This window comes from Kryptolebias marmoratus, linkage group LG20 (assembly GCF_001649575.2).
Source record: "Kryptolebias marmoratus isolate JLee-2015 linkage group LG20, ASM164957v2, whole genome shotgun sequence".
NCBI lineage: Eukaryota > Metazoa > Chordata > Actinopteri > Cyprinodontiformes > Rivulidae > Kryptolebias > Kryptolebias marmoratus.
This window is the reverse complement of record NC_051449.1, coordinates 7101832-7129743: the sequence shown is the minus strand read 5'-3', so window position 1 is coordinate 7129743 and position 27912 is coordinate 7101832. Positions and strand designations below refer to the sequence as shown.

At 38.2% G+C, this 27912-nt stretch overlaps 2 protein-coding genes across 2 annotated transcripts; one reads left to right on the top strand and one right to left on the bottom strand.

The window, feature by feature from the left end:
• The first annotated feature begins 1329 nt into the window (after window positions 1-1329).
• On the top strand, window positions 1330-22318 carry yes1 (YES proto-oncogene 1, Src family tyrosine kinase). The gene is made up of 12 exons (XM_017411037.3): window positions 1330-1722; window positions 8844-9134; window positions 10820-10919; window positions 13141-13239; window positions 14127-14230; window positions 14694-14843; window positions 15589-15744; window positions 17323-17502; window positions 18234-18310; window positions 18958-19111; window positions 19353-19484; window positions 21540-22318. Exons 2-12 carry the CDS (start codon window positions 8852-8854, stop codon window positions 21746-21748), a joined length of 1644 nt encoding a protein of 547 aa, XP_017266526.1. The 5' UTR covers window positions 1330-1722; window positions 8844-8851; the 3' UTR covers window positions 21749-22318.
• Window positions 22319-22479: 161 nt separating this feature from the next.
• Window positions 22480-27413, bottom strand: clul1 (clusterin-like 1 (retinal)). The gene is made up of 9 exons (XM_017411038.3): window positions 27291-27413; window positions 25837-25964; window positions 25517-25665; window positions 25263-25433; window positions 24597-25035; window positions 24377-24499; window positions 24088-24302; window positions 23630-23808; window positions 22480-23496 (listed from the first exon to the last, which is right to left on the bottom strand). Exons 2-9 carry the CDS (start codon window positions 25928-25930, stop codon window positions 23481-23483), a joined length of 1386 nt encoding a protein of 461 aa, XP_017266527.1. The 5' UTR covers window positions 25931-25964; window positions 27291-27413; the 3' UTR covers window positions 22480-23480.
• Window positions 27414-27912: the final 499 nt, after the last annotated feature.

Below are 27912 nucleotides of genomic sequence, written 5' to 3'. Positions count from 1 at the left end.
CAGACATGTGAAGCACAGCTGATGATTTCTCTCTTACTGTGTTTTTACAATGTTTGGCCAACTTGTTGCTTTGCTTTTTGCACGATTTCTGCACACATTGCAGTCAGAGTCAGTAGGGGTCAGCAAATCCCTGCAAACGTTTCAAAAACTCCCAAACATGTTGAACATGCAGAAATTCAAGTGTTCAAAATACATAGCAAGCATTACTTTATTGTTTACATGTGAGTTATGGTTTCTTAGAAACTTTCAATAGGCTACTGCACAAATAATGGGTGTTCAAAGCTGTAGGAAAAATAAACATAGTCTAACCCCCTTTATATTTAAATTTGTGATGGGTCAAAAATAATTTGAGTGGCAATACCCATTTTTCATTACAAAAAGGAGAACCTAATCCTTATCAACGTTAACTGAAGTTTACATCCAAATAAATCTGGTAATAAAATAAATAACTAGAGGGCGCCAAACACTGTCACACTGGGAATTGGGTTCAAAGGTTAAGCAGAGTGATACAACGTATTTGTCACTTTTGTGTGCAACATTTTTTAGGTTTTATAAAGCGGTTGTTTACAATTCGAGTAAGGGGAACGATGCAAAGGACTTTTTTGATGTATCTCGGAGCCAAGTGGGAGATTTTCTCTGCTGTGAGACACAGGGGTGTCGGCCATATTGGGACATTCAGCAGGATACAATGTCTGCTTCAAGTTCTGTCGGAAATTACAGTACATGTTCACTGTCCAAGAAACGGAATAAAAATCAAGAGGAAATATAGCTCATGTACCCAGTTTCTTTAGATTTTTATATTTGAATCATGGGTATATGTGTGTGTTTGTGTGCGCGTGTGTGTGGAGGAGGTCATAGTCATAGTACGGTCCTTGCTTTTGATAGTCCTGTGCTGCATTCATTTTAGCCTAAAGTAAGAACTAAATATACACAACAAACAAAACTGCTAAATAACTAAACAGAAATGATGAAAGTGTCATGACAACTGGGAGCACAATGACAATTAGTCATTTTCAGAATTTGACTACCTTTGTGGCATAACTCTAAAATCTAAACGTTTTGGACAACAGCTAAATAAAAAAAACCTAACTTACCTTTTTCATTTTATGTAAATAAATTCAAAGTCAAATAAGCAATTGTTTGATAAATTAATGATCAGACCAACCATTAAAAATATTAATGGGAGTTTTGTTATGTAGTAATAATTTAAAAAAAAAGAAAACCCAACTCAATATTTCCGCGTTGTTGCGTTCTGAGACCTCTCTTAGTTATCGAACCCTCCGAAAATGAACATTCCGAGTCCAATGTGAGCACGTGAACGTACCGCGGTTCCTTCTTTGGCCTCATCGCCTCCTCTCTGAACTGGTCCCGCTATTGTTGTCTCTTTCTGGGGAAGCCTGAGCAACCGTCAGGCGGTGATTTCTGATACTTTTATTGTTACGCTCTGTGGTCACACCGCCATATTTGTCAGTGTTTGGAAGCTGGCGGTGTGTCCTCGCTGTTAAGGAATAAAAAAAAGAGAAAGGATCCCAGGGAGGGAAGGAGTTGGAGCTGGTGAAGTAGTTAATCGGTATGGGACAGACTGAAGACTGAGATTCCACGTTGGAGCGCTTGTGTCGGCTTTTTGCACTTCTTTGGAGGGGATAAAAAGGTGGCGAGGGAGGAAAAAAGCTCTCAGGACGCATGTAGCCGAAGCTAAAGGAGGCTGAGGTTGGTTTTAAGGTAAGAACAACTCGCCGGAAAAGTCACGTTTTCTCATAAAAGTGGGGTAAAGCAGGGCCTTGCGGTGTTGTGACACTTGGTGAAAGTTAGGAGAATATCATGAGAGTTTCCTTGGTGTCTTATATCGCTAAAAAGCTCTGTTTCTGTTTCACTTCTGACCCAGGCATTGGGATTAAAGATTATTTTGTTAAATTAATCGACTGGAGACAAAAACAATGAGAGGGCTGCTGTATTCACGGTCTCTGTTTATAAACGGTAAACAAAATAAAACAAAACAACTCAATGTTGCTTTTAAAGCCTTACTTTAGTGTTTGGTATGAAGTTTTCCTCACAAATACAGAGCATAACCACCTCCACTTTTCTTTGCCTCACCCAGTTTTACACACACACACACACACACACACACACACACACCAGCTGCTGCAGGCCTCAGCTGTTCCAGGCCTTTCAATGCAATGCACCCAAAAGTTTCCAAACTAGTAATTTTAAGATTTCTGCACAAGTTTCCAAATCAGTTACTGCATGCTTGTAATGTGAAGGTGCCTCTGTGCCTCCCATGTTTAAACCCTTGAATATTTTGGCTGGGCAGAGGTGTAAAACATAAACTTTTACATTTATGTTCTAATATTGTCTCATTTTTATTGGGTCTGTTGCTGTGCTCGCCTACTCCAGTGGCACAGTAATCCTCCTCCACGGTAATCCCTCTGTTAGTACAGCCCCAGTTGGCCGGACAGTCATGTCTCCTTCTCTCACACACACACAGCTGGAATGGAGTGGACTACTGGCAGAGAAGTGAGGAGCACTAACAGGTGGTGTTGGCTGGGATTCAGAGACTTAGTTTAACTAAAGACATACTCCTCAAGTGTCCTCATGGCACGAATGAGACTCTACATCATCATTACAGTCTGCTGATTAGAGGCTTTCATAGCATCAGTCGAGACTCCCAGATCATAACAAGAGAAACAAATGTTTGGATTTTTGATGACAAAAGGAGATTTCACTTATCCACACTCAGCCATGTGGGCAAAGGAAACAAGAGGAGCTCTTCTTTTTTTTTTCTTTTTTTTCTAAGGCTTAAGGATGGCTCACTCTTTTTCCTAGCCTCACTCCAGCCTTTGACAGGCACAGCAGGTGGCCTCAAAAGCATGAATGGATTCGGAAGGAAGTTCCTCTTCTCATCCCCCCTGCCGGTCCCCACCACTCACAGTGATTGGCAGAGATGGCAGGCCGCCCTGACGATAAGACCCAGTAGTGCCGCATACTGTGTTGTGCCTCAGTGATGGTTTCCATAGCGAGTCAGTAAATGTAGCCTCTATTCACCATGATATATGTAAAAAAAAAAAAAAAACCCTCAAAGCTTCATATTAGTTGCTCACATGGACCTTCTCCGGCGATTGATGATGTCTTTGAAGGTATTTTTAGGAAAACTCAGTTTGTGCTTAAAGAAGTAAAATCAAAACATGCTGTCTGATTTCCATATGAGTTAAGGTACAGTAATCTGTTCATCAGGGGGTTGGAGGCTCTTATCATAGATTCATCTTGGCTAGCCTGTGCTGCTTTAATTTTCTTCTCATTTCCCACAGCTTTAGGTATGAGAAGTGTATTGCAGCCACCTCCCAGCTAATCAACACTGTTTTTTTGTTTTTCCCCCGAGAGCAGAAGATGTATTTTATTTGCATATAAGGTAGTGGAATGAGATCTGACCAGTCTTGAGGCACAGTCTGATGACAGCAGATGGGCACTTTTAATGCCTACTAAAAAAACATCCCACTTGTGATTGCCTCTTCGAGGGCACACATCAATGCCAGGTGTAAAGAAAAAAAAGATTTGATCTTTGTTTCTGCATTTGTTACATTTGCATTGCATTCTTTAAAGAAGTGGCATGAAATTATACACAGATTTTTTTGTAGCAGAACATCTCTCACATGAACACCATGAATCTCTCCAGAATATTTTGGGTACTTTGTTAATGTCTGCTCATTCAAGATATGTTAAACAGCAAGTGATTATTCTCATTAAATAGGATAAAAATCCTAATTAAATACAATACAAATGTTTTATTCTGCTTTGTATCAGTACAGCATGTACAAAAAATCAGCTGTGATTTAGGACTTACAATTGCTTATATTTTATTAGCATGTTACCTCCTACTCCTAGCTTTTAAGCGTTTCTAAATTTGAAGTCCTGAAGGGGTGGTGGGCAGAATATTCCACTACAAAATGAGACACGCCTTTAAGAAGCCTTTAATGGTTACTAAATAATTTTATGCAAACAGACAGGACGTGGCTAATATCCCATGCAGTTATATAGCCTACGATAGACATCATCTTACAACTTCATGATTTAATTGCCTTTTGAGGAAGATTGACAATAATGCAAAATGTAGTACATCAAAATGCATTGCGCTAGTTATAATGTTATTTATATTTTAACTGAGAGAATAGTTAGAATTAAACTTCTTTACTAGCACAGTTCATAAAGAATTGGGAGACACTTAATTCTTTGGATGACTGTGCAAAACGTAAAGTGAGGGTCTAGAAGGAAAGGATTAAAATGGGACATTTAATTATAACATTTTCTTAACATTACACTGGTTGTGTAAGTTTTAACAGAGTTGTTCCCAGAATTTTTATTGTAATTTCCCACATTTTTTCTTTCTTGCTCATAAATCATCTGCTGAAAGGTGTGTCAGATCTTTGGACACACCTACAGTTATATTTTGAGGCTGTACCTGCATTTTAGAAACAAGCTGACAGTTTGTTGTATTTAGGAACAATTCTCAAAGTAGGGGACTTTTCTTGAATGTTGATGTATCCCAGCTCCAGAAAAGCTTCCTGCCCGTAGTGTTGCACTGTTGTTCCTCAGTCCTGTGGGAAGCAACAGCCTGTATCTCTTTAATCTAACACGGCATCACTGGCTGTCTGGCACACAGCTTCACAAGTCACGTGTCATTGGATGAGGTCTGGCTCCAGCATTTATTTCACCAAAATAGCAGTCTCTTGTGTATTCTTGTTCTGCCTGTGAGCAAACATATTCATAAATATTTGTTGGTTATTCAGTGTAGTGTTTACATTTTTAACTTGTATCTTTAGGACTGGAGATACTGATTAGATTCATTTTGTCACTTCTGTCCCTGTAGAGAAGGGAAGCAAAGATGCTTGTTTAGATGGGATGTTGAGGATTTACTTTTTCCACATTAGTATTTTCACTTTATCACTCTAGCTCTAAAAAGACATACAAAATGTGTAAATATTCTGGTGAGAATTCAGTCAAACTTCTGTTTTTTCTTCTTTCAAAAATATAGTCGACAAACCAGCCTCACTTGGACTGTGCAGCATACCCAAAATAATATGGATATGAGTTTCTGTGCATTGACAAAATCCCAATGGGTTTTTTTTTGCACGCAGACATGGAAGCCATGTTGAAGCCGTAAGTCTTCCTTTGTGGCTGAGATAAGCTCTTCAGGGAGCACCACAAAATAATTTCTTTGTCTACAGCAAAAGTTAGCTGACTATGACTGTTAAGAGGAAACAAAGATCTTATTCTGTGCGACTAAACTGGAAGAGATTCGTCATTTTTTTGTTTTTTCAGTGTTACCACATATATTTGGGCCATGCTGTACAAGATTTTTTTTGTTGTTGTTGTTTTTCTTCTAAAGAATTAAATCAGATTCTAGAATATGGAGATTCTAAAAATAGATGACTGTTTTGAAAACATGCTTTTAGGTTGCTTATAAAGAAAAGCTTTTTTTGATTGCTTTTTGGTATGATATTCCTTCATCAGTTTTGGATTTTCCCCTCAGGTGTCCTGTTGGGACTGTAAATGAAACATGACCGTTAAACCAGTTTTTACACATCGCAATGCGTGGGCTCGTTCAGGCTTGTGATCGGCTCATTGTAGTTTCAGAAGTGAATCATCTCTGTGAAATGGTGTAAATGAAAATTCCCAATCTTTAAAAAAAAATAGGGAAGAGACATGTTGACTTAAGAGAGAGGCTATTAGTAGCCTTAAAGTTTTGTTAGATGTGTCAACTTTGTCATGCTGCACTACTCTTCAAGTTATTAAATAAATAAAATAAAGTAACAAAAACGGGTTTCAAAATTTGCTTTCAGATTTGCTTGATGTTTGAATAGAAGTTGCTTGATTTAGCAAGATTTTTGTCATTCAAGTTGGTGTTGGCTTTATTTTAAAGCACAAATGCCACACATTAATTATTGAAATACACCACTGAGTCATTTGGTAGTCATGACAAAATGCTTGGTGGTTTTGACTCTTTGTATGAGGCCCGGCCCGATCTCACTTTAAAAACAGCTGAGGTTTTAAACTCTTGGTACTCTGTTCTTCTGTTTCAGTGTTTATTTTTGTAAGATCTGTGTTATGCTGTTAGCGTTGGGGTTAGACAGATATTTGGAACAATTTGGAGGTTAACAGTTGTGATGTAGAAGGGTCAAAGGTGACAACTATATTTACATCTCTTTATACTGTCAATAACCTGTAAAGTAAATGGGCATAATGGAAAGAGGAGATCTCTTAAAATGCACTTAACGTTTAAGTTAAGTTATTCTTACACTTGAATTCTAAGTGGATCACTGAGGTTTTAGAATGATTTAAGATTATAAAAAAACAAAGTTAAATTGATTCCTTTTATGGATCATGGGTCTTTGTTGAGCAGTTATCATTCACAATGGGTTTTATTGTTTTTATTGTTATCCACTTGTTTTGTGTTCTGCTGCTTCCTTCTTGTTTTTGTGTAATTTATTGTAATTAATCTTGATTCCTCCTCTGCTGTTCTTATTTCCTCAGTGTTTGCTTTCATTCAATGCTGTTTTTCCATTGAGGGGAAAAGTCAATACGTTATCTTTCACAAATGGATCCATAGATTGATTTTAGGCCCTTTTCATGTTTGGTTGTAGTGCAGCTGTTCACGAGCCACAGACTTACTTGTCAGGCTTAATTTTTTTTTTCCTTCCCTTAAAAATTATGGTGCTGGCTCTACTGTGGTAGAAAAAAAAATTTTCTGTTGTTTTGATGGATTTCTATCCCCGTTCTTGGAGTCAAAAGGATCTCTTGTCGCAAAGACATTATAGGCTTCAACTACAGAGAGGTTTGCCTTCACCCAATAAATATTGTCTAAATTTTAGCCCCTCTGTCTGCATCTGTAATTTACTGCAGCCTGAAAAAGCCCGAAGTGTCTCGTGGAAAGAGGACAAGAATGCTGTCAAATCACACATTGGTCAATCCTCAGATTTTCACAATAAAGTGGCACCAAGCAGCTTTTAATTTGTTTTCCTTGATCACAGTGATTCTTTCATCAACAAGGACTTGGAAATTCAAATTACAAGATCCACACTGGTAATTATATTGTGTTTTAGGAGAAAAAGATGTGTACCAAAAATTGAGACAACCTGTTGTTGTTGTTGTTCCAACTTCCAACTGTGGTCAGACGTTTCTTATTATTGTTAACACTCCATGTTCCTCACTGACAAATATCTGTCAGTTTAATGCTTGGATGAGAGGACTGTGCCTTTGGTCCAGTGTCTGAAAACTTGTGCCGCTAAAACCATTTGTGGGATTGTCTGTTTGGTGCCCATGAAAAATGTGTGTTTAACCCCATCTTCAATAAGTACAGGTATTTGTAATTACTGTATTTGTAATATTTTCTTCTCTATTTTGCCATAGAGTCACACCGTAATTATTCTGTTACAGATGAAAAAGAATCATTGTGATTTGTTACTCACTGGTACATGAAACTATCTTCTAAAGTTTTTCAAATGCCAGGATATGAGTCAGTGAAAGCAGCACTGTCTCAGGGTTTATCTCTTGCGCAGTGGCAAGCGTAGAGCACACAGCAGTAATCTGACAGAAAGGCCAAAGGTGACGGAGAAATTAGCAGCTCTTGACGACACACGCCTTTTGCACTGCGTGTACTTACCCGTTACTGGATACTTCTTGTCGGGACTGAAGTGGAAGTTGTCTGCAGGTGGATCACTGACTGGCATTTAGTCTTCTAGTGAGTGTTTAGATCTGCTCTGTGTGACTGAGTGGATCCAGTCAATTGTCTTTCTCTCAAAACTTGAGGGAAATGTTTTCTTACATTTTTATTTTTTTATAAAGTAATTTGCCCTAAATCATCAAAGATTAAAGCTCACTCACAGACACAAGCTTAATAGTTTTCATGTGTCAAAAATCTTGAAGGAGCAGCTCTTATCCTTACAGTTTTTGTTTCCTGTTTAAGATCTATGTCAGTACAGTGTGATCACCTGGGAGAGGTGCTCATAGGGTGTTGTAGTTTTTCACTTTGTTGACTCGATACTCAAACACACATTCACGCATGCACGCACACACACACCTGGCTTTCAATCTTTATTTTCCTGAACTTGAGCTGAAGCCCTTCAAAATGCTTCAGGGTAGTTTTAACAATGTCATGGTTTTCTCTCTTTATGTGATGTCGTATTATATTTCATTTTATGACAAAGCACTGCTGTGATGTTTTTCTGTCCATGTCCTGTGCAAAGTTGCTTTTCATGGCTATCCTTTGATTGTTTCTCAAATATCTTAAGCAGATGTTTATCTGAATTATCAAATTTTTTGTGTGTGTGTTTGTCTGTCACCAGTAATTATTGAATCTACAACTGACTAACTTTTAGATTCAACCTGATTCAAGATGGTCGCCACATCTGATCAGTCTTAGCAAGCACAAAAATGCCTCTAACTCTGTCGGTTTTACAGATTTTGAGCTAAAATTTGATGTAATGAGGGCTGAGAGTCATCTCCATCACATACTTTGAGCAAGATCATTGTCACTTGGCATGCAAGATGACAAACAACTCCTAGTTATAAAAAAAAGTGCTAAACTTTAAATATTTATTGTACTTATTTCCGCATTTAATCAGACATTGTCAAATAAATAATCATTTACTTTGTACAGTAGTTGTTTACTGGATTGTGGCACTTTTGAGTTTCTACATAGTACAACCTAAAAAGAGTACTTTTGATAGTAGTTATTCACATGCATTTCAGGTGTAGGATGGTAAATATCTTATGTGGTTAGATTGAAATAAATTCAGCTTCGTATCATAATTGTTCCCTCAAATTCTTCTATTTTCTGTTCCTCTTTGCAGGTTTGACAATGGGTTGTGTCAGGAGTAAAGAGGGCAAGGATCCGGCCCTGAAGTATCGAACCGACAACTCAAATGCCACACAGGTCAACACTCACCTGGGCCACTATGGGCCCGAACCCACCCTAATGGGTCAATCACCTTCCACGAAGGCACAGAACAACAGCTACAACAGCCACACGGCCGCCCTCACACCCTTTGGTGGAACGTCTTCAGTCATGACACCGTTTGGAGGAGCCTCCACCTCCTTCACCGCAGTGGCTGTGAACAACTCCTTCCCTAATGTGATCTCAGGTCAGTTCAAAATTTTCACGAGTAGGCTATTTAGAAAAAGTAGGGGGCTGACCATCCACGAGGCGAAACCCAGTGTCAAGTGCTAAAGTCACAAGGCTTTTTTCTGCGTTGTGCAGATTGGGGATAACACAGACTCTTCTAGGCAAACATTTGCAAAATATCTTTGGTCAGTCAACAAAAAGTAGCCGACAAAAATGCAACTGAATGCAATGTTTTACATGGCAATTTTCTCCAGCTGCCAGCTCCTTTTGAACTCCTGTATCTTAAATCAGCCAAGCTCCACATTTAGTGTTATTTTTTTGTTTGCTTTTCTCTTAATTGACGTTTCAAAGTAGTAAAATAAATGTTGATTTTAAAAGCTTTATTTCTTTCTAATTAAAACCAAAATAAAAAATAATTTTTAATGTAATTAATCAATTTACAAACCCCAAAGAAAAGATTATGCTGCAGACATTTTCTCAGCCTTGTTTAAACTTTCCATTTTGTTGTCATTGTGTTTAAAACAACTTCAGACTACACTCTGCTGAACATTTGTTATTCACAAGATGTTACAAGCAGCAGATGTTATGCAAATTAGACATTTAAAATGACTAAGCCAAAACATCAAGGCTGCAGAGAAAACCAAAATAGGTCTAAAGTATGGGAAGCAATGCATCTGGCATGGCCTCCCCTGAGCCCAAAAACAACAACTACACGCACAGAATTCATTGGCTTCAGTCATGCGCATTAAAAGTTTTTATTACCAACAGTAGTTTGACTTTACTTGGGAGTGTGCCTGTAATTAAATTGACCCTCGGTGACATCAGGATCATTATTGATTGAAGGGGTTAATTATTCAGCGAAAATGCACAACAAAGAATGACCTGTGCACAGACACACACACACACCCTTGTTTTTCCATCCTTGTTGAGATCCTGCCATGGAGATATGACATTCCTGATCTTATTACTTTTTTCTTTGCCTTTTCACCTGAATGCCTACCTTAACTTTAACCTAAACCTGAATCCTAATGTTAAACTAATCAAACAGGTATTTAAGCTTGTAAAGCCCAGCATCTTGGTCTCTAACAAGCTGTAGGACCTCATAAGTGTAGTGATATCCTTCTGAGACCCCTCAGTCCATTTGTTGTGCTCCGGGTGGTAAATTGGCCTGAAGGGCTGCTGTAGATCTAATTTTGCCTAATTAGTTTTTCCCCACAACACGGACATATCAAGAATCCTCTCTGCACTTTGTCAGCTGTCACTTCTTTTCATTAAATTTGAAAAAAGATTAAATGGCATCAATTTGATTCTCTGATCTAAATTGCTACGATAACCACAGGGTTTGAGAACTGTGGAGGGAATAATCTGCTTCCCTGATGGGTTTTTAAAGAAAAAAATCACAGCTGAGAGGCCTGGTTGTATTTTTAGACTAAGCTCTGAGGGGCAGGAAAGAGGTTATTGTAAAAGAAAGCTGTTATTTTAAACAAAAGTAAAATGGTACTATTGTTGAAATCTATGTTATGAAAGTTATGTTGTTATATAAAATTAAAATGATACTGAGGGTTTTTGTGTAATTGGGTGGTTAGAGCTGTTGTCATTTGATGCACAGTATTACTGGAGGAACTATATGACATAATTAAATTTTTTATATTTGACATGATGTTGTTTATGCCCTTCTGATGGTCAGTTCTGTGTTGTTTTTAGGTGGAGTGACATTTTTTGTCGCTCTGTATGACTACGAAGCGAGGACATCTGACGATCTGTCGTTCAAAAAAGGGGATCGCTTTCAGATTGTTAACAACACGTGAGTACATGCTCTTTTACACCAATAAACCTGCTGTATTGATGTGTGCGTTTATAGTTTTATTTGTGTGTGTATGTACAGTGTGTGTTTAATCCCTGGTTGGATTCAGGTCTGATATTAAGGCTGGGATCAGGCTGTGTTAATGGCTTCTGTTAATGGGCCATCTGTTAAGTTCCCATCGTTTCCTGTAGTTCATGGAGTCAAATCTGGGTTACAGTGTCAAATGTACTAATACATAAAACTTAAATAATACATGCAATAAAATATAGATTTAGATATGCATGAAATATATCTAATCTCATGGATCATTTTTATTCAACCAATCCATTTTCTTAGTTTAGTATTGTTAAAAACAGCACATAGTTGTTTGTCATGTTTCAATTTTTAATCATTTTAGGACAAACCGAATGAATAAACCTGATTCACAATCAGAAATATCTTCACAATGTTGGTTATAACCCTATGTTATTGGAAAATATAAATCATACAAAGTCATCACGTTATTTTATCTATTCTTTGCTATCTGGCAGTGCTGCACTGTATTTTTTCCCCCACGTGTATAACTGAGACAACTGGCAGAGCTCCAAGAGCCGAATAAATCCTGCTCTCCTCATTCATCACATGCCACATCCTATCCCGCCGCTGTCTACGCTCACATGGCTTTTATAGTGATGAAAATGCCATCTGCTTTCAGAGGAGAGGTGGGAGAAGGACAGATTAGATAAAGTTTTTCAAAATGCCACCAGACACATCTTCTCTGCAGCTCAGTTACTCCTCTCTGAATTTAACCTTGAACATCTGCCGTTCAACGCTCCCAGTTAAGGGTGGGTGGGAGATACTTCATAATTTAATTACAGTATTGTGGGTAATTTTAGAATATTGATATTTTTAAAATGTAGGAAATAAAAGCTGTGATTACAATTTGTATGTAGCTGTATTCATTAATGCAAACAAATCAAGGACATTCACCATCTTGTATTTACTATGAACTACTTCTGCTTATGACAGTAAGTCTTTTGCCGTTAACAGCCTTCAACATCAACCTTATACTCTAATAGTCGGAAAATGTTGAATCTAAGCCCTGAAGCAATATGTATTTGCATCTTTTCAGGAGTTGGTATGATAACAATACAGACTTTTTATTAACATATAAACATTAATAACATGAGGATTTTATGATTATTGTCTAAATAAAATAAAATAAACATCTCCTGGATAGAGATCAAAACCTTGGCCAAATATTGCGTATCTGCATCAGTAATTTCCATTAACTGCTCAGTCGTCCTATCATTCAGAGGGCATCCAGAGCTTGCTGCAGCAGTGGTTCATTGACTCATTTGATTGTCTTTAAACTGCACATAGCTGTTTTTTTCTTTTTGTCCTCCTTGGCCCTGTTCAGACATGATGCTAACATGTGTTCAATCACAAACGGACAGCTTTAGGTACAAGTTTTCACTCCAGGCATTACATCTCTTTGGAGTGGTCAGATCTCAGTTAACCAGTCTAGATTGCAAATACATTCAATCCCCTGATCTGTATGTTTTTTTTTTTTACCTTTACACTTCTCAGAGTCTCTTGAGTTGCTCTTTTGTGGAGTTATTTAGCCTAAGCAACCAAATTGAATTACCTAAAAGACACTGTGTAAGACATGGATAAATTTAAAATAATTAATGGCTTCACAAAGCTTATTATCAACAAAAAGACGCTGAAGAGTTTAACCCCCTAAAATCCCAGTAGGTGGGTTTAAGTAGGTGAATATTTGTGACTTAATGTTAATTTAATGCTGTTCTGTGATTGAAACAGTATGTTTTTCTATAGAATGACCACAGTAAGTCTAATCAGTTCTAAAACCAATCAAAACAGACTTTCATTTGGCACAACACTAAACCTAATATAATGACGGTTTTAGTTCTATAAATTCTATAAATATGTAAAGGGTCTAAAGAGCTACAAAAGACAAAAAATAATACCAGACGACATTCAAGTCACAACAATTGTGTTTTTACAGTTTGATGTTGGTAGGTATAGATGGGTTAAAGATGACTTTAACTCAAGGCCAAATTCTGCCTCCATGATGATGATTTATGATTCTGATGCAGCTGGATGACGTGTGAAATGACCTTGTTTCTTTTTTATCTGAATATACTTTGCCTTCTTCCTGTGGGAGTAGGTGGATTTTTCTGCCATGCTTTTGTTTGAGTACATATATTTCTCTCTTTAGGGAAGGTGACTGGTGGGAGGCCCGCTCGATCAACACAGGAGAGAAAGGTTACATCCCCAGTAACTACGTGGCACCAGCCGACTCCATACAGGCTGAAGAGTAAGAATCCAAATCATTACAGTTTCTGCCAAACTTTACCACTCTACTTTTTTTCTTTCTTTTCCCCTGTTTGTTATTCTTTTGTTTCACACCCCACTCAATTAGTTTCTCTCAAAGTGAAAATTGATGCTACTGGGCTGAGAGTGGAGGGAACTGTTGGCGCTGTTTGTTGTTGTTCATCTGGTGTGACAGAAACATAAAGGGTCTATAATCCTTCTAACACACTTTTGGACTTATTTCACTTTGGCTGCATCTTCTTTGACATTATTTTTTTGTAAGAACGCTAGATGTTTTAGATGCTCATCCAAAAAAGAAAATGTAGGAGGAAAAAAAAATGCACAAAAAAACCCATCCAATTAAATTTTGCTTTGCGTCTTAAAAGGAGCGCGTACCTGTTATTGACAGGTCGCAGGATTGCCTGGTGAGACAATTCAGCTCGTTTGCAACAAGACTCAACATGTAGGAGTTTCTTGAATTAAACATTGTGCTCTTCACACAATTTAAGAGTGGGATTGTTTACAGCTTGGAGCTCTTCAATTATTTATAGCAAACATTTTTTAGTTTATTCAAATATGTAATGGAAGAAGTTAAGATTTTAGTGCCTTCAGCAGTGTTCATAATAAGCTAGTAGAATGGCTTAAGTTGGATTTTTACAATGTTTGCTTGCCTCTGTCTGACTTTGAACACAACCCATTAAAAATTACACAAAGAAATCCTTAATGTTAAAAGTCATATTTCCCAGATAATAAAGTTTGAGCTGATATTAAAAGATATACAGAACCTCCAGATGTCAAACATTTCAGTGTCACATCAGAAACATATTTCTCTTTTATTGATAAGATCATGTATTGAATCATCTGAGTGCCTGTCTTGTTTTCTTTCTGTAGGTGGTACTTTGGTAAAATGGGACGCAAAGATGCAGAGCGTCTCTTACTGCTTCCAGGGAATCAACGGGGCACCTATTTGGTACGAGAGAGTGAGACAACAAAAGGTAAGCAAACTGTAATCTCAAAGCAACAACGTCAACAAAAGATTATCGATATTTCATCACATATGTGGTGATGCAATCCTGCTTTTAAGGCCGTTTTAGTTGACCATAAGAAACATTTTTCTTGTTTCTTTATATGTTTTGTTTTTGTTGTTGTTGGCAGGTGGTTTAGTTTGGATTAAGAGATAGTTGCTAAGGCACGAGAAATGTCAGTTTCAGTTTGTCAGTGTTTGGATCCTCTCGGCGAAAGAGAGCAAAGAAACATAAGAACAAAAACATTTTTCACCTACTGCAGCCAGGTGATAATTATTTCAACATAACTCTGAGCAGCACTGACTCTCAGTTGGTTGGTATGGCTCTGTAGTTTAAATCCTGTTTAATTTACGTGTAGCCATGTTAAGCGTGATTTCAAAGATCTACTTTTACAAAGAAATGCATCTAACCTGATTTCTTCTGGATTTCAAAGGTGCCTACTCTCTGTCTATACGTGACTGGGATGATGTGAAGGGTGACAACGTCAAACACTACAAAATCCGCAAGCTGGACAGTGGTGGATATTACATAACCACACGAGCCCAGTTTGAGACACTACAGAAGCTGGTGAAACACTACACAGGTATGCAGCCCACTCACTTCTTACCGTCACCCAGGTAGACTTCGGCGTACAACAAACCCTTCAGCTCAGGGCAAATTCTTTGCATTTTTTTAGTTGGTCTCACGTTGTTTGATTCTCGGTTATGAAATTCAGACAAATTTGAGTCATTCAGGTTGGTGTTCTTTTCTTTATGTGAGCTTTTGCACGAGTAGCTCTTTGTCTTGTTTTATATAAGTTCATTGGAAAAACCAAAAGCACACTCGTAAAGTTTCAAGGTTTATAAAGACTTAATTAAAAAAAAAATCAGCTACTCTTCAGCAGATCTTCAAATTGGATAAATACAACCTTAGAAAAAAAATATATTGCACTGTATTTGTATTTAACAAAATTAAAACCAAAAGATATATGTGGAAAATGTAGGTACAGTTTCACTGCTTCTGTGTGTATTTAGAAGATTTGATTAACAGAAGCTTTGACCAACTGAATTGTCAGCAAGTGTGCGCACTTTTATAAAAACTGTTTTTTCATTGATAAATGAAAAACATTTGAAACGGTTGTCAAATCTTCCAAGGAGTGGAGTTTTAATTTATCACTGAATGTTTGAAAAATACTAAATAAGTGTGGCTTATTTAGGTAGATACCAATACAAAGTTCTTTCTTTAAAAAAAAAGAATGAAGAAAGATGAAAGCATGGCTTAAGTTTGCAAAGTTGCAACTGAACAAATCACATTTTATCTCTTTGTCTTTTTTGTCTTGTTTTTTCCAGAACATGCGGATGGACTGTGCTACAAGCTGATAATCGTGTGTCCGACAGTGAAGCCTCAAACTCAGGGACTAGCTAAAGACGCCTGGGAGATCCCACGAGAGTCCCTCCGGCTGGAGGTCAAACTGGGGCAGGGCTGCTTCGGGGAAGTCTGGATGGGTAAGAAACCGTCTGCGCGGCACTCAGATACCCAGTTTGTGTTTCAGTAAGAGCTCGCATGAAAACAAGTTTGCCACTGCAATGATGTGTGAACCTCTGTGTGTATGTTTTTGGTGTTTTGGTTAATTTGTCATATTATGGTTATCCAAGACTGCATAAGATTAAACTTTTACTCGTGTCCTTATGCTTTCTTTGCAAAGCATAACTCAAGAGAGCTTAAAAAGATTACAAAAAAGTCTTGCTACTTGGAAACAAAGGTTAAAATAACAAGGGATAACTCGAGCCTTTTGCACAGTACTGTAGCTCTTTATATAATTCTTAAATTTTGTGTCAAACACAACAAAAGCCCTCCTCCTGATTCTGTTTAAACGCCTACACAAAGACATTTTTTTTTTTTTTGTTATGTAGTCTTTGAGCATAACTTCAAAAGCCTTTTGTTGCTGCTCTGGTAGAACTTTATTTGGTCAAACTGTGTTAAATCTTTTGAAAGTTCAGCTATTGTATCTTGTACTTCCTGTCAACAACACACATGCATAAATCCACATTCTAGTGCAGATATTTCACACTAAAAGCTGTGAATAAATAAAGATAAATCACTTTGTAGGTGTATAGTTATACAGTCATAATAGCTTATATGCAGAGATAAGGTATCTTTACATGATTAACTGATTTAAATGTGTGTAAAAACAACACTGCAGTGGATGTATATTTGTATTAAAGCTGAGTGAAGTTAGAAACCCACTTGTTTTGCTGCCTCACTGGCCCACATACTGATGTAAAGGCTGATTTTGCTGTTGCTTCTCTGTCTCAAACGCATAGAGCTCAGTAATCACAGGTCACTTCCTACGCTTCGTTTCCCCCGCCTACATGTGAGACGGGGGCCCTCTGAGCGAACACGGCACTCTTCTTTTATCGCTCACTCTCTCATTAAGGCTGGCCTGCAGCAAGCCTCGACCTGCAAGCCTCCGCTGTGTAATCCCAGGAATCCCTCTCTGCCGCCTCTCACTGCGCTGCTTGTTCAGGATGATTTCCTGCTCAACTGTTAATTTTTTACTACAAATCCTCTCTGCTCACGTGTCGTAATACACTTTGTTCTCAGATGCGTTTTGTTTTGTTTCTTTGGTTTCAACGTCTTCCTAATTTTATGCACCATGCTCATTATTAGTTGTTGTTATTGTCCTACTTTGGCCTTCAGCTTGTGTGTGCGCATGCAGAGCTTGTTTTAGTGTGATTCATTCATGAAGGTCAGCCTTGTGACGGGAACAGCAGATCTACTGCCTCAGCTCATTGTATGTAAGCAGGGCATGAGTAAGTAGCGGCCAACCAGGAAGTGCCTGATTACTCCCTCATTATAAGCCGTCACTTTCTTTTTCTTTGTACTTCACCGTACTTGGAGAGCACTGACACACGTCAGTAACATGCTGACTGATATTTGCTTTTTTGTCACTAGAAAGGAAATGTAAAGTCTTAAATCATCGTCTTTTATTATTACAGTGTGTACAACAATTTTATTTAAATATAACTTTACTAAATTTGAATGAATGTTGATCATTTTGCTTTTGTTGTGTTTTTGTTCAGGCACATGGAATGGTACTACTAAAGTGGCGATCAAGACACTGAAACCAGGCACCATGTCTCCAGAGGCGTTCCTCGAGGAGGCTCAGATCATGAAGAAACTACGACATGACAAACTGGTGCCTCTGTACGCGGTGGTGTCCGAAGAGCCCATTTACATCGTTACTGAGTTCATGGGCAAAGGTAAGCACGGTTCAAAGTCCCAAACCAGAAGTGATGCGGACAAGTTTAAAACGATAAACGCCCACACTCACTTCATTCATTGATTTTTAGATTGATCAGGCAAGCATATGGCCTCAGCTTGATATTTTCTTCAGTTCTGTTGCCTTTGAAAACAAATAATTTGAAATTGGTGCTCAACAATATAATTTAAAAGCTGCTGTAAATTAGATTATGAAATTTGAGAGATTGTTAAATTATAGATCTGTAAAGCAGGGGAAAAAAAAGACTGGGTCTAATTGTATTACTCAAATACAACTTGTTTACAGAAAAAGGTTGGGGGCGCTTTTAAAATCTAAATGTGAAGTAACTTATTATGCCCCTAAGTTACTTCACAGTTATTTAAACAATTCTTCATATATTGAATGAAAAATATATTCTGTATTATTTTTAATTTGATTTCAGCAACACGCTGTGTTTTTATAATCAGTTTAAAAGTATGAGCTATGATGATCGTCACCATGGGATCAGATCTAATTAAGGTTTTAGTTAAGAAAGAGGGTTTGTGACAAGTTGAAAAAATTGATTTGTGCAAAAACATTTGTGTTGCTTCCAAGTAGGTTTGTTGTTGTAATGGTTGTGATGGATGCTGAACTTTTATTCCATCCTCTGCTGCATGCTTTTGTGTTGTCTTCACATTCTGCACACTCGGTGGTATTGATTCTGCTTGACAGGAGTGTTTTTAACCCTGACAGGTAGTTTGCTGGACTTTCTAAAAGAGGGTGATGGAAAATATCTAAAGCTGCCACAGCTGGTGGACATGGCCTCACAGGTAGGAACAGAATGTAAACACCAACAAAGGTGCAGCTGCTTCTTTTGTCTCTTTCCTCCCAGCTGCTGCGTTATGTCTGTTTAGGAGGATGCTGCTGAGATGTACAACAAAATAAAGTTCTGTTTGAGCGCGTTTACTGCGGTGTGTGTCAAACACTCAGGCATAGTAAATAAGGGTTTCTGTTTGTTCTGCATCGGGTGGTATATTTATTTCATAGCTACCCTCCCTTACTTCTTCTCCATCACTTAACTGCCTGGAGCCTCTTACCAGAGGCCTCTTAAGCTCGCAAGTTCAGTCACCTACTATGATCTGTTCTTAATTCGGCTCTTGACGCTTCTCTCTACGCTCAGCAGAGTGGAAAAGTGTTTAAGAAATTGCTTTGACACTGACTGAAAACAGAGACGCCTCAGAGGAAGCTGACTGCCAGTGCGAGGTGGTTTTACAGCTGCATTAAAGAGTTTTATAATTGTTGTGCTGCAGACTCCGTGTTGCTTAGTCTGCGTTAAAACCTGAGATCAATGAAATGTTTCATTTCTAAACTAACATTTAAGAATAATTCATCTTGAGTGGTTTTAGAATGTTAGTTTGTTTACATTCCAGTACCATTTTCTGATTATTGCCCCCCCCCTTGTGTGTTCCTGTCTCAGATCGCAGACGGCATGGCCTTCATTGAGAGGATGAACTACATCCACAGAGACCTGAGAGCTGCCAACATCCTGGTGGCTGATAACCTGGTTTGTAAAATCGCTGACTTTGGCTTGGCTCGACTCATCGAGGATAACGAGTATACAGCACGTCAAGGTGTGTGTTAGGATCTGAATGCATGGAAACATGTATTAGTCTGCATATGAGATCTGTCCAGATTATGTCCTTTTTTTTTTACCTTTACCACTTACCTCTAGATTCTTAGTTTGACTGTTGATATTATTGCACTGAAGCTAATAAAAGTAATCTTACCCATTTCACTCATTTCAATGCCAGTTGTTGTTTTAATATCTTTTATCTAACACTTGTTTTTGTTTTTCTTGTTTTTGAAACTAAGGAGCTAAATTCCCCATCAAGTGGACAGCCCCTGAAGCTGCATTATACGGTCGCTTTACTATCAAATCCGACGTCTGGTCATTTGGGATACTACTGACAGAGCTGGTGACCAAGGGCAGAGTACCTTATCCAGGTAATTAGATCTTATAAACATAAACTTATGAACATATGGGGGATCATATTTGGATCTTATGTTGCGCCCATAAAAAAATATTTCAAAGGCAAACCAGTAAAAAGGAATTGGTTAGCTGTACATTTTTTTTTTTTCAGCATGTTTTTTTTTTCTGTCGTTTTAAAGGTTTTAATACCCCAGATATGTGACTCAGAATAAAAATAGATTTAACTGATCGGAGCATTCCTGGTGTCCTGTGACTTATCCACTCAGGGGAAAGCCCCTTGGTGATCGTGATCTGCTCATCAAAATCTGCCCCCCTCATTCCTTCTCCCCTGCTGAGGCGAAGCTAAACTGCATTTGTGCATCTTGTGTTCCTCTGTCACACACTCACGATGCAGCTGATTCAGCCACCGTCTCTGTGTGCAGGGCCATCTGGCTCTGCTGGCCTTCTTGGTTCCGGTGCAAATTGTTCAGTTTAATTAATTTTGCCCAGAGCTGCTGATTCTGGGCTTCTCTCCATATTTAAAGTTGTTTCTCTTCAGACACCCATGCCTCAGTTATTGCTGTTTTTTTGTTTTGTTTTAGGGCTTTTTCTCAGTCAGTGTGGCAACACTTAGACATGACATACCAAGCATCTGAATGTGAATGCATTTTGTAGGGTTTGTTATGGTTTAAGGACATAAAATTAGTTAAACACAGTCAGATTTATAACCGAGATTTAATTAGAGATCAGAATTTAAGATGCAAGACGTAAATCATTTTAGCACCACGGCATCCGACATACCAGCATGCCACTGTATCAGAGTCTCAGCAGCTGCCGTGGACCCTTCCTCTCTGTTCGAGTGTGAGATAATCTGATCCCCGCTCTCCCATAGAGAGATGAAAGGAGGGGGGTCAAGGCTGTAACCATGCCGCTGACTCCATGTCATAACCTCTTTTAGCTGCAGTTGAGCTCCCAGAGGAGCTGTCTCTGTGCCGTGTCACAGGGTTTAGCATCAGTGTCTTCCTGTCTTGGAAAGGAAACCACGGCTCAAGGATGAAGCAGCACTGATTGGTATTCTGCCTGAAACCAGTGATGACGGTGACAAACTGGAGTATGTTAACCACTCTGCTGTGTTAGAATACTGCAGTCTTCTCTTTGACATTAAGAACATCATTGTCCTGTAGAAGTTGTAGCCATAAACACTTACTGAATATATATGACTGGCTAAAAGAAGAAAAACTCTAGCTAAACGTAGCAAAAGGCTAACTAAAAGCTAAAGGTAGCAGAATGAGAGCTAAAAGTAGCATGAAAGGATAAAAGTGGAGCCAGTAATGGAAGCAGTTGTCAAAGAGAACGATGGTTTTGAAGGAATTGAAGAGATCTCAATGTATTTCTATGGAGAATGTATTTGTATATGAAGTTAAATATTTTTGAAAATTATAAAAGTTGTATAAACCAAAAACCATGGCACCCGTCTCCTGGATGAGCTGAATGTTATGACTTATAAATAGCTAAAATAGCACAACGTATGCAGAAATAGATTTTAAAAAACATCTGGAAAAATGAGAAGCTGGAGACCAATAGTGGGGATGCTGAATCAGCACTCGCACAATAAAAATGACCAAATTGACCAACTCATCTATAAAATCTTGATATATTCCATTGATTTTATATTTTTCCAGCATACAGAGTCTTTTACTCCATTGGCAAATTTCCCTGCATTCCAGTTCATCAAAGCGTTTGACCTAAAGACGATGTTTGGTATTTTCCTATGGGTCACTGGCAGCAGGTCCTTTGGGATTTGCATGAATCCAGATGATGGTTCCTGCAGATCTGTAATCAGTCTGGGATCCGGACTGCTCATAATTTGTGGCTCTTTGTTCTTCAGCGTAACTTTGATCTGTTTTTTAAATCATGTGTTGTTTCTACTGAAATTTGTCTTGCAAAAGCTTGAAAGGGTAATGTTGATTTATTAAACTAAGCACATGAAACTATCATTTACATGTTAATTTAACCTTACAAAAGTAAACTATTTACTTTTACAGTATTTACTCATTTATTTGTCTGTGTCATGCTTCTGTTTTTTTAAGGTATGGTGAATCGAGAAGTGCTTGAGCAGGTAGAAAGAGGTTACCGGATGCCCTGCCCCCAGGGCTGCCCCGAGTCCCTCCATGAGATGATGAAACAGTGCTGGAAGAAGGAGCCAGACGAAAGGCCGACCTTTGAGTACATCCAGTCCTTCCTAGAAGACTACTTTACAGCCACGGAGCCACAGTACCAACCTGGAGACAATCTCTAGTCTAAAGAAATTTAGGATGAACTCTTACACACAGAGGTAGAGATCAAAACACGGGACGACAAAATTTCAATATGGCTGCGAAGAAAAATTTTTATAAACTAGTTTGCAAAGACACTAATGTACCTGAAGATGTTTGTCCTTCAAGTGTGCAGATGGGTGCTTCCATCTAAAGCACCACAACACTGTGATTAAAGGGTGGGATTTCCAATTAAGCAGATGCAAACGTGTTTTTTTTTTCTTCCTTTTTTATGGTTTTCAATGATAAATTCCCCCACCTTTTCAGCAATTTCCCTTTATTTTGATTCAAACAAGTCTTTTAATATGAATCCAGACCTTTTTATATGTACATGAGTTTGGTGTGAACATGTAGGTTGATGAGGATGTGTGTTTCAGCGACCAATAACTGTGGTTCAAACTGTCAAGTATGTGCTGTGACTGTAAGGCGTGTGGCTACGGAAACTGAAAAAGGTCGGCTGTGTGGATGCAAGAATGTACTGCGAGATTTGAGTAGATGTACATACAGTTTGTATAAAAAAAAAAAAAAAACAAATGTATTTTTAGTGGGTGTGATCGGGTGGATGACCGAGAATAAGACGTGTTTTATATACAGCAGTCGTTTTTAAAACGTTCATTTGAATGAGAAACTACTTCCGTTTATTTTGCTTTTATCTTTTGTTTTTTTTCATTTAACCTGGGACTTGAAATCATAAAGCAGCATTTTGATAATTTACTACAACAAATTTTTTATTTAACTTTTTTAAAAATACATTTTTAGGAATGGGCATTTTAGCTGGGCAGAGTTAAAAAAAAACAACAAGAAACATAAAACAACAATGAGTTAATTTGTCAAATGAAATTCCTGTTATTGTTGATCGCTATAAAAGATTAGAAAAAATCTTTTATTACACGCAGATATGGGTTAAATGTCAGGTTTATAGGTCTGGTAACTTTAAAACATTGTATATGGAACTTTTTTTTTCTCCCAATCAGTAAAATATCATCAACCTTTTAACTAAACAAACCTGTGATGTCTCCTGTTCTGCTGTTGGTCGAGGAAAGGTTTCATTTTACAGCTAGAGCTTTACAAAACAGATTTTATTTTAGTCATTTTCCGTACAAAATCAACAGCAGTATTTAGATCTTGTGAGTTCCTCAATATTAAAGGTGTTGGATCGCTTTTAACTACAACCAGGGAGACGAAACAAACACATCGCACAGACTGGTTGAGGCAGGGCTTTCGTGTTTTCTATAGATACTGAAAATCAAAAAATTCTCAGAGGTACGTTCTGTACTTGCATATTTCTATGTCAAAGTGTGAGAAATGAGACTGTATGAAAGCTATAAAGATGTGAACTTTATTTCTGTGCATCATGAGCAGTTGTTCCTGAAAACTGGGACTTGAGCTGATGGGAGACATGAATAATGAAAGTAATGAGAGCTAATATGATTTTGTACAGAACAAAATAAAATAATAAAACAAATATTTCCTGTAGTTCTTGTGTTTTTGACAGTTGACTATCTTGTTTTGTTTTTTACTTGACCAATAAATAGCCTGATTTTTATTTATTTAGACCATTTGACAACAGTAAAGAGGTACATTCACTTTGCCATACATTCAGTAATTGACAGTCATGGTTACATCTGTTGTCTAGTTGTTTCAGCTAAATGATCCCAACTAAGTAAACAGTCTAGTTCTGTTCAAAATGTTGAAGATTAAGAAATCACTGATGTTTTACTCATCCTCAGTCCTGTAGAGAGAGAAAAGAACACATTTTAGAGTAAAATTGCACCCTAAACCAGGTTTTCAATGCTGAACACTATGACCAGTGGAATTTAAATGTATACATGTTTAATATGAACAATTCAGTCTGTAAACCTCACTTGACAAGCTCCTTGTACTTGTCCAGAGCTTCCTGGATGACGTATTGGATGAAGGCTGGGTCCTGCAGCTCCAGCTCTCCAGGAATAGTGAGGATGAGGGGGACAGAGTTCAAAACATTTACCTCCACCTTGGTCTCAGTAGTAGAAAGGTTCTGTTCATCGTGACTCTCTGGCGCCACCTAGAGTGGAAAAAGTGAAGTTTCACACCAACCAGTTGGAGACGAAAGATTTTCCTTTGTAATTATGTTAAATTTACCAATGTTCATAGTTTTTGTTTTTGTAATTGTTAGACTTTTCAAAATATTTAACTTTATTTACAAATACTTTCCTCATTAATATACATTGAGATCTCTACTTTCAAGAGCATTGTTCTTTTTGAAATCTGCTTCATCTTACTAACTCTGTTTTTGGCTTTCCATACTATTTTTATATATAGCTGATGTTTTTCTCCTTCTCACCATTGTGATGCGGAAGATATTTTGAGGAGCGCTGTTGTTGCTCACAGCCTGAGCCACCCAGCTGAATTCAGCTGCCATGGTGCTCAGCCATTTGACTGTTTCATCAGCGTGGCGTTGGACAATGGACAGAATCTCATCGTACTGCTCTTTGGACACGTCCAGCAGCTGGGAAACCTCATCCAGCTCCACGTGCAGCTCCTGGACGCTGGGGCACTCTGGGGAAAGATAAGGTGAGCTTTAGCCTGCTGAAGTGATCGTGACACAAAGTGTAAACATAGTGATGCTTCACCTGTGAGCAGAGCCCCCTGGCAGGCTTCACACTTATTCTGCAGCTGCCAGCACTCAGACGTCTGCCTGCGAAGATCTCTGCACAACTTCCTGTTTTGCAGGAAGCGAGGTAAGCTTAACCTCTCTGAACCAAATAAGAAATTAACAATTAGATCGGTGAGATTTATTACAACTGTGTTACTTTAAAGTCTCTTCAACATCTCTAGTTGCATGTGTGACACCTTTCTTTCTCTCCTTTTCCACTGCCTGATGGAGGTCATCGAACACCTGGGTCACCACGGCTCCAAACTCCTCCACCACACTCTTGCCAAAGTCAAAGAAGGATTCCAGCACTTCCTCCAGGCCCACTCCCTGCAGGAAGCCCGAATCCCTGCTGGGGTCAAAGGGATCAGAGGTGGTTTCTTCTGTCAGGACTTCGGTGGCGTTCAGGAATGCTCTCTGAAGGACTTTGTCGAGCTTGCTGCTCATCTTGGAGGCAAAGGTGATGCTGCGGTTCACCAGAGAGTCCATCCTGATCATCACTCGGTTGAAGGAATCCTCAATTCGTATGATGTCTGCCTCAGAGTCATCAGCCTCCTGGTTTACCAGGATGTCTCCTGCTTTCATGGGGGGCTCTCGAGGTCCGAAGCGCCTGGAGACTCTTTGGAAAAAGTTTTCCACCTGTAATGCAAATGTTATGGCAGCTTTTAATGTTATGTATCTTTGTGGTTACACGCCTGGGGGCTGCAAGATGATGGAGTATGAACAGGTTATTTAACAGGTCTACTTTGCACAGGGTACAAAGAGTCAGGGAGTCACTTTGCAGAAACAGATACAAGAGTAATAAATACATAAGTTGGTTTAGTCACATTCGCATCATCTTTTCTTTTAACAAAGTGGGAAGATACCTTAGCTTGGAAAGAAGCAAAGCCCCTGCGGCAGGTGGAGGTGTAGAATGTTTTACATGCATCCTCCAGACAGGGTCTACATTCCTCCCACTCAGACTGCAGGGAGTCTTTGCACTGCTCCTCTGCCTCCTCCAGCTTCTCACTCACCTCCTTCGCCAGCTGAGCTGCCCCCTGGTGGGATAAAAGGAGCACTTCATCACTTGCATTAATCTTTTTTATCCACTTTCTTATAGGCGAGTTAACATTGGTCTTACCCTCTTCTTGTCACCACTGTGTTTCAAAGATTTCATGAGGTGCTCGTGCTTCTGCCCATTCCTCCACATCACCTCCTTCATCTGCTTCACCCCATACAGAGCTCTGCTCAGCTCCTCGTTCACCAGTTTCTCTCCATCTTCTGACAACTCTGAGAATAAATGAAGGCAGAAATATCTCAGTAACAGTCTTGTAGTTAGACTGCAAACATTGTTCAGATTAAAAAAATAGAAATTATCTCAGTTAACTTTCTTGTCAATGTAAAAAGATGAATATGTTTAAATATCTGCATACTGTATGTGATATTGCTCTACCAACTCACGTGTTAGAATGTTCACTTTCATTTGGTCCTCAGGAACAGAACTGAGGACACTTGTTGCTGCCACAAGAAGCACGAAACCGAACAGGAGCTTCATCCTCAGGTTTAGTGTTTGATGAGAAAAATTCACTCTGAAAGAACATGATATAATGACTGATTACTGGCAGAAACAATGTTACCAAATCATGAGTGAGCTGACATAAACAAACAGATTCAAATTAAAGTCTTGGCATTCCTTAAAATAATACATATCACTTTTAATGCTAGAGTTTGTTTTGTTTTTTGTTTTCTAAAAAATTAATCAGTTGTGATGTGCATCCAATAATTACTTTCTAAAAGTTTCATTAAAATTTGTCCAGTGGTTCATGAGATATTTTGATAATGCCACAGACAAACACACACCTGCAAAAACATTGCCACCTTTCAACTTTGGTAATAATCAAAGAATTAACTTCTGTTTGATCTGATCCAAATAGTTGATTAGGATTTGAGCTTTATTTAGCACAAGAGTCACCATCAAAAATACTTGCCATAAGGATTTCTGCCACTTGGCGGTGCTACAAATCTGTTTACAAAACTGCACTCATTTGTCACACTAAAAATCAAGTTGGTCAGACTAAAAGAAAATATTTTACAAAAACTTTTTAGGCTGTATTTATGGATTTCGGTTGAAATAATAGGAAAAGAAGAAGTAACTTTTTTAAAAATTTGCGTTCATTAAGTAGGTTCCATCTAAATAGTTTACACATTACTTTCCTGTCTCCTTGTCTGTCCTTTTATTCATTCAGCTGATTTTTGTTTTTACTGTGAGTCTCACCAAAAAGAGGCCAACAGCAGTATGGGAGCTCTGAATAAATGACATCATGGGTCGACTCTGCTGGGAGGATGTGTTTATGTCTGGGCCATCTGCTGTGCCAGCAGGCCTGGCTCCATCAAAAATGCACACAAAAAAAGAAAACTGACGATTCTGATATACTTGCCGGTTTGTTTCAGCAGCTGAACCTGTCTGCTTGGAAAGTGAAGTTATATAAGTTGGCATCCAGCACAGATTTACAGCACATGGGGATGTACCCACTGATCATACGGGTTTAAGTTGGTTCTAAAAGCTGCTCTTTCAAATCCGACTGGGAACATACATAGCTTTTGTTTATATAAACAACTATTAAGTAATGTTACAAAATGACTAAACTGATACATAAGTGGATGATTTGGTATGATAGGTTAGTCTAAAAAATGTCAAACCAATAAAAATGATGTTCAGTAACTACAAAATAAAATCAAAATGCCACTTTGAAAGAGCAAATAAGGATGTAAGAGTCAAATTACTAAAATGTATTAAAGACATTGCTCTGTTTGTTGCAGAATATCAAACTCAGGTGAGATTTATGGTCAAATGACAGATTGTTACTAATGTAGAAGAGGAGGAAAAAGGTCCAACAGAAACCAATGAAACTCACCAGCAGAAGAATGAAGAAGCCTCTTCGTCCACAGCCGTAAACAAAGTTCTCTGTTCAAACAGAGATCTTCAGGTTATCTTGACCTGGTTGGGTTCTATTTGTGCTCGTCCTGAGTGAACTTTATCCTATTACTGTCTTTGCTTAAGGTTGATGCCCATTAATCCAACACTGGGCACGCTCACAGGTCTGCGTTGTATAAGAGCTTCTCTGGTCGAATGAAACCTTTGGAAAAAACGCACCCATAAAAAAGATTTTTTAAAATTATATCTAGAGAAAAATTTTAAATATAAAAACTTCCTGCAAAGATGTAGTGTGAATGCTGAGTGCTGAATGACTTTGCTGATGTTTGCTGTAGAAGCTGAAACTGAGTTATTAAAGCTAAAAGTAGCAGAACAATAGCTAAAAGCTTGGAATAAGCCAGACACTGGATAATAGCTAAAAGTAGCACCAGCTAAAAGGTAAAATGAGAAAAACACAAAATAAAAGCTAAAAGGAACAAAATGCTAGCTAGAAACTAAGAAGATAAAACTAGTGTAAGTTTGTTGAAGCAGATTTAAAGAGAACAATGTTTTTCAAAAGATCTTAATGTGTTTCTGTGGTGAAAATATTTGTAAATAAATTA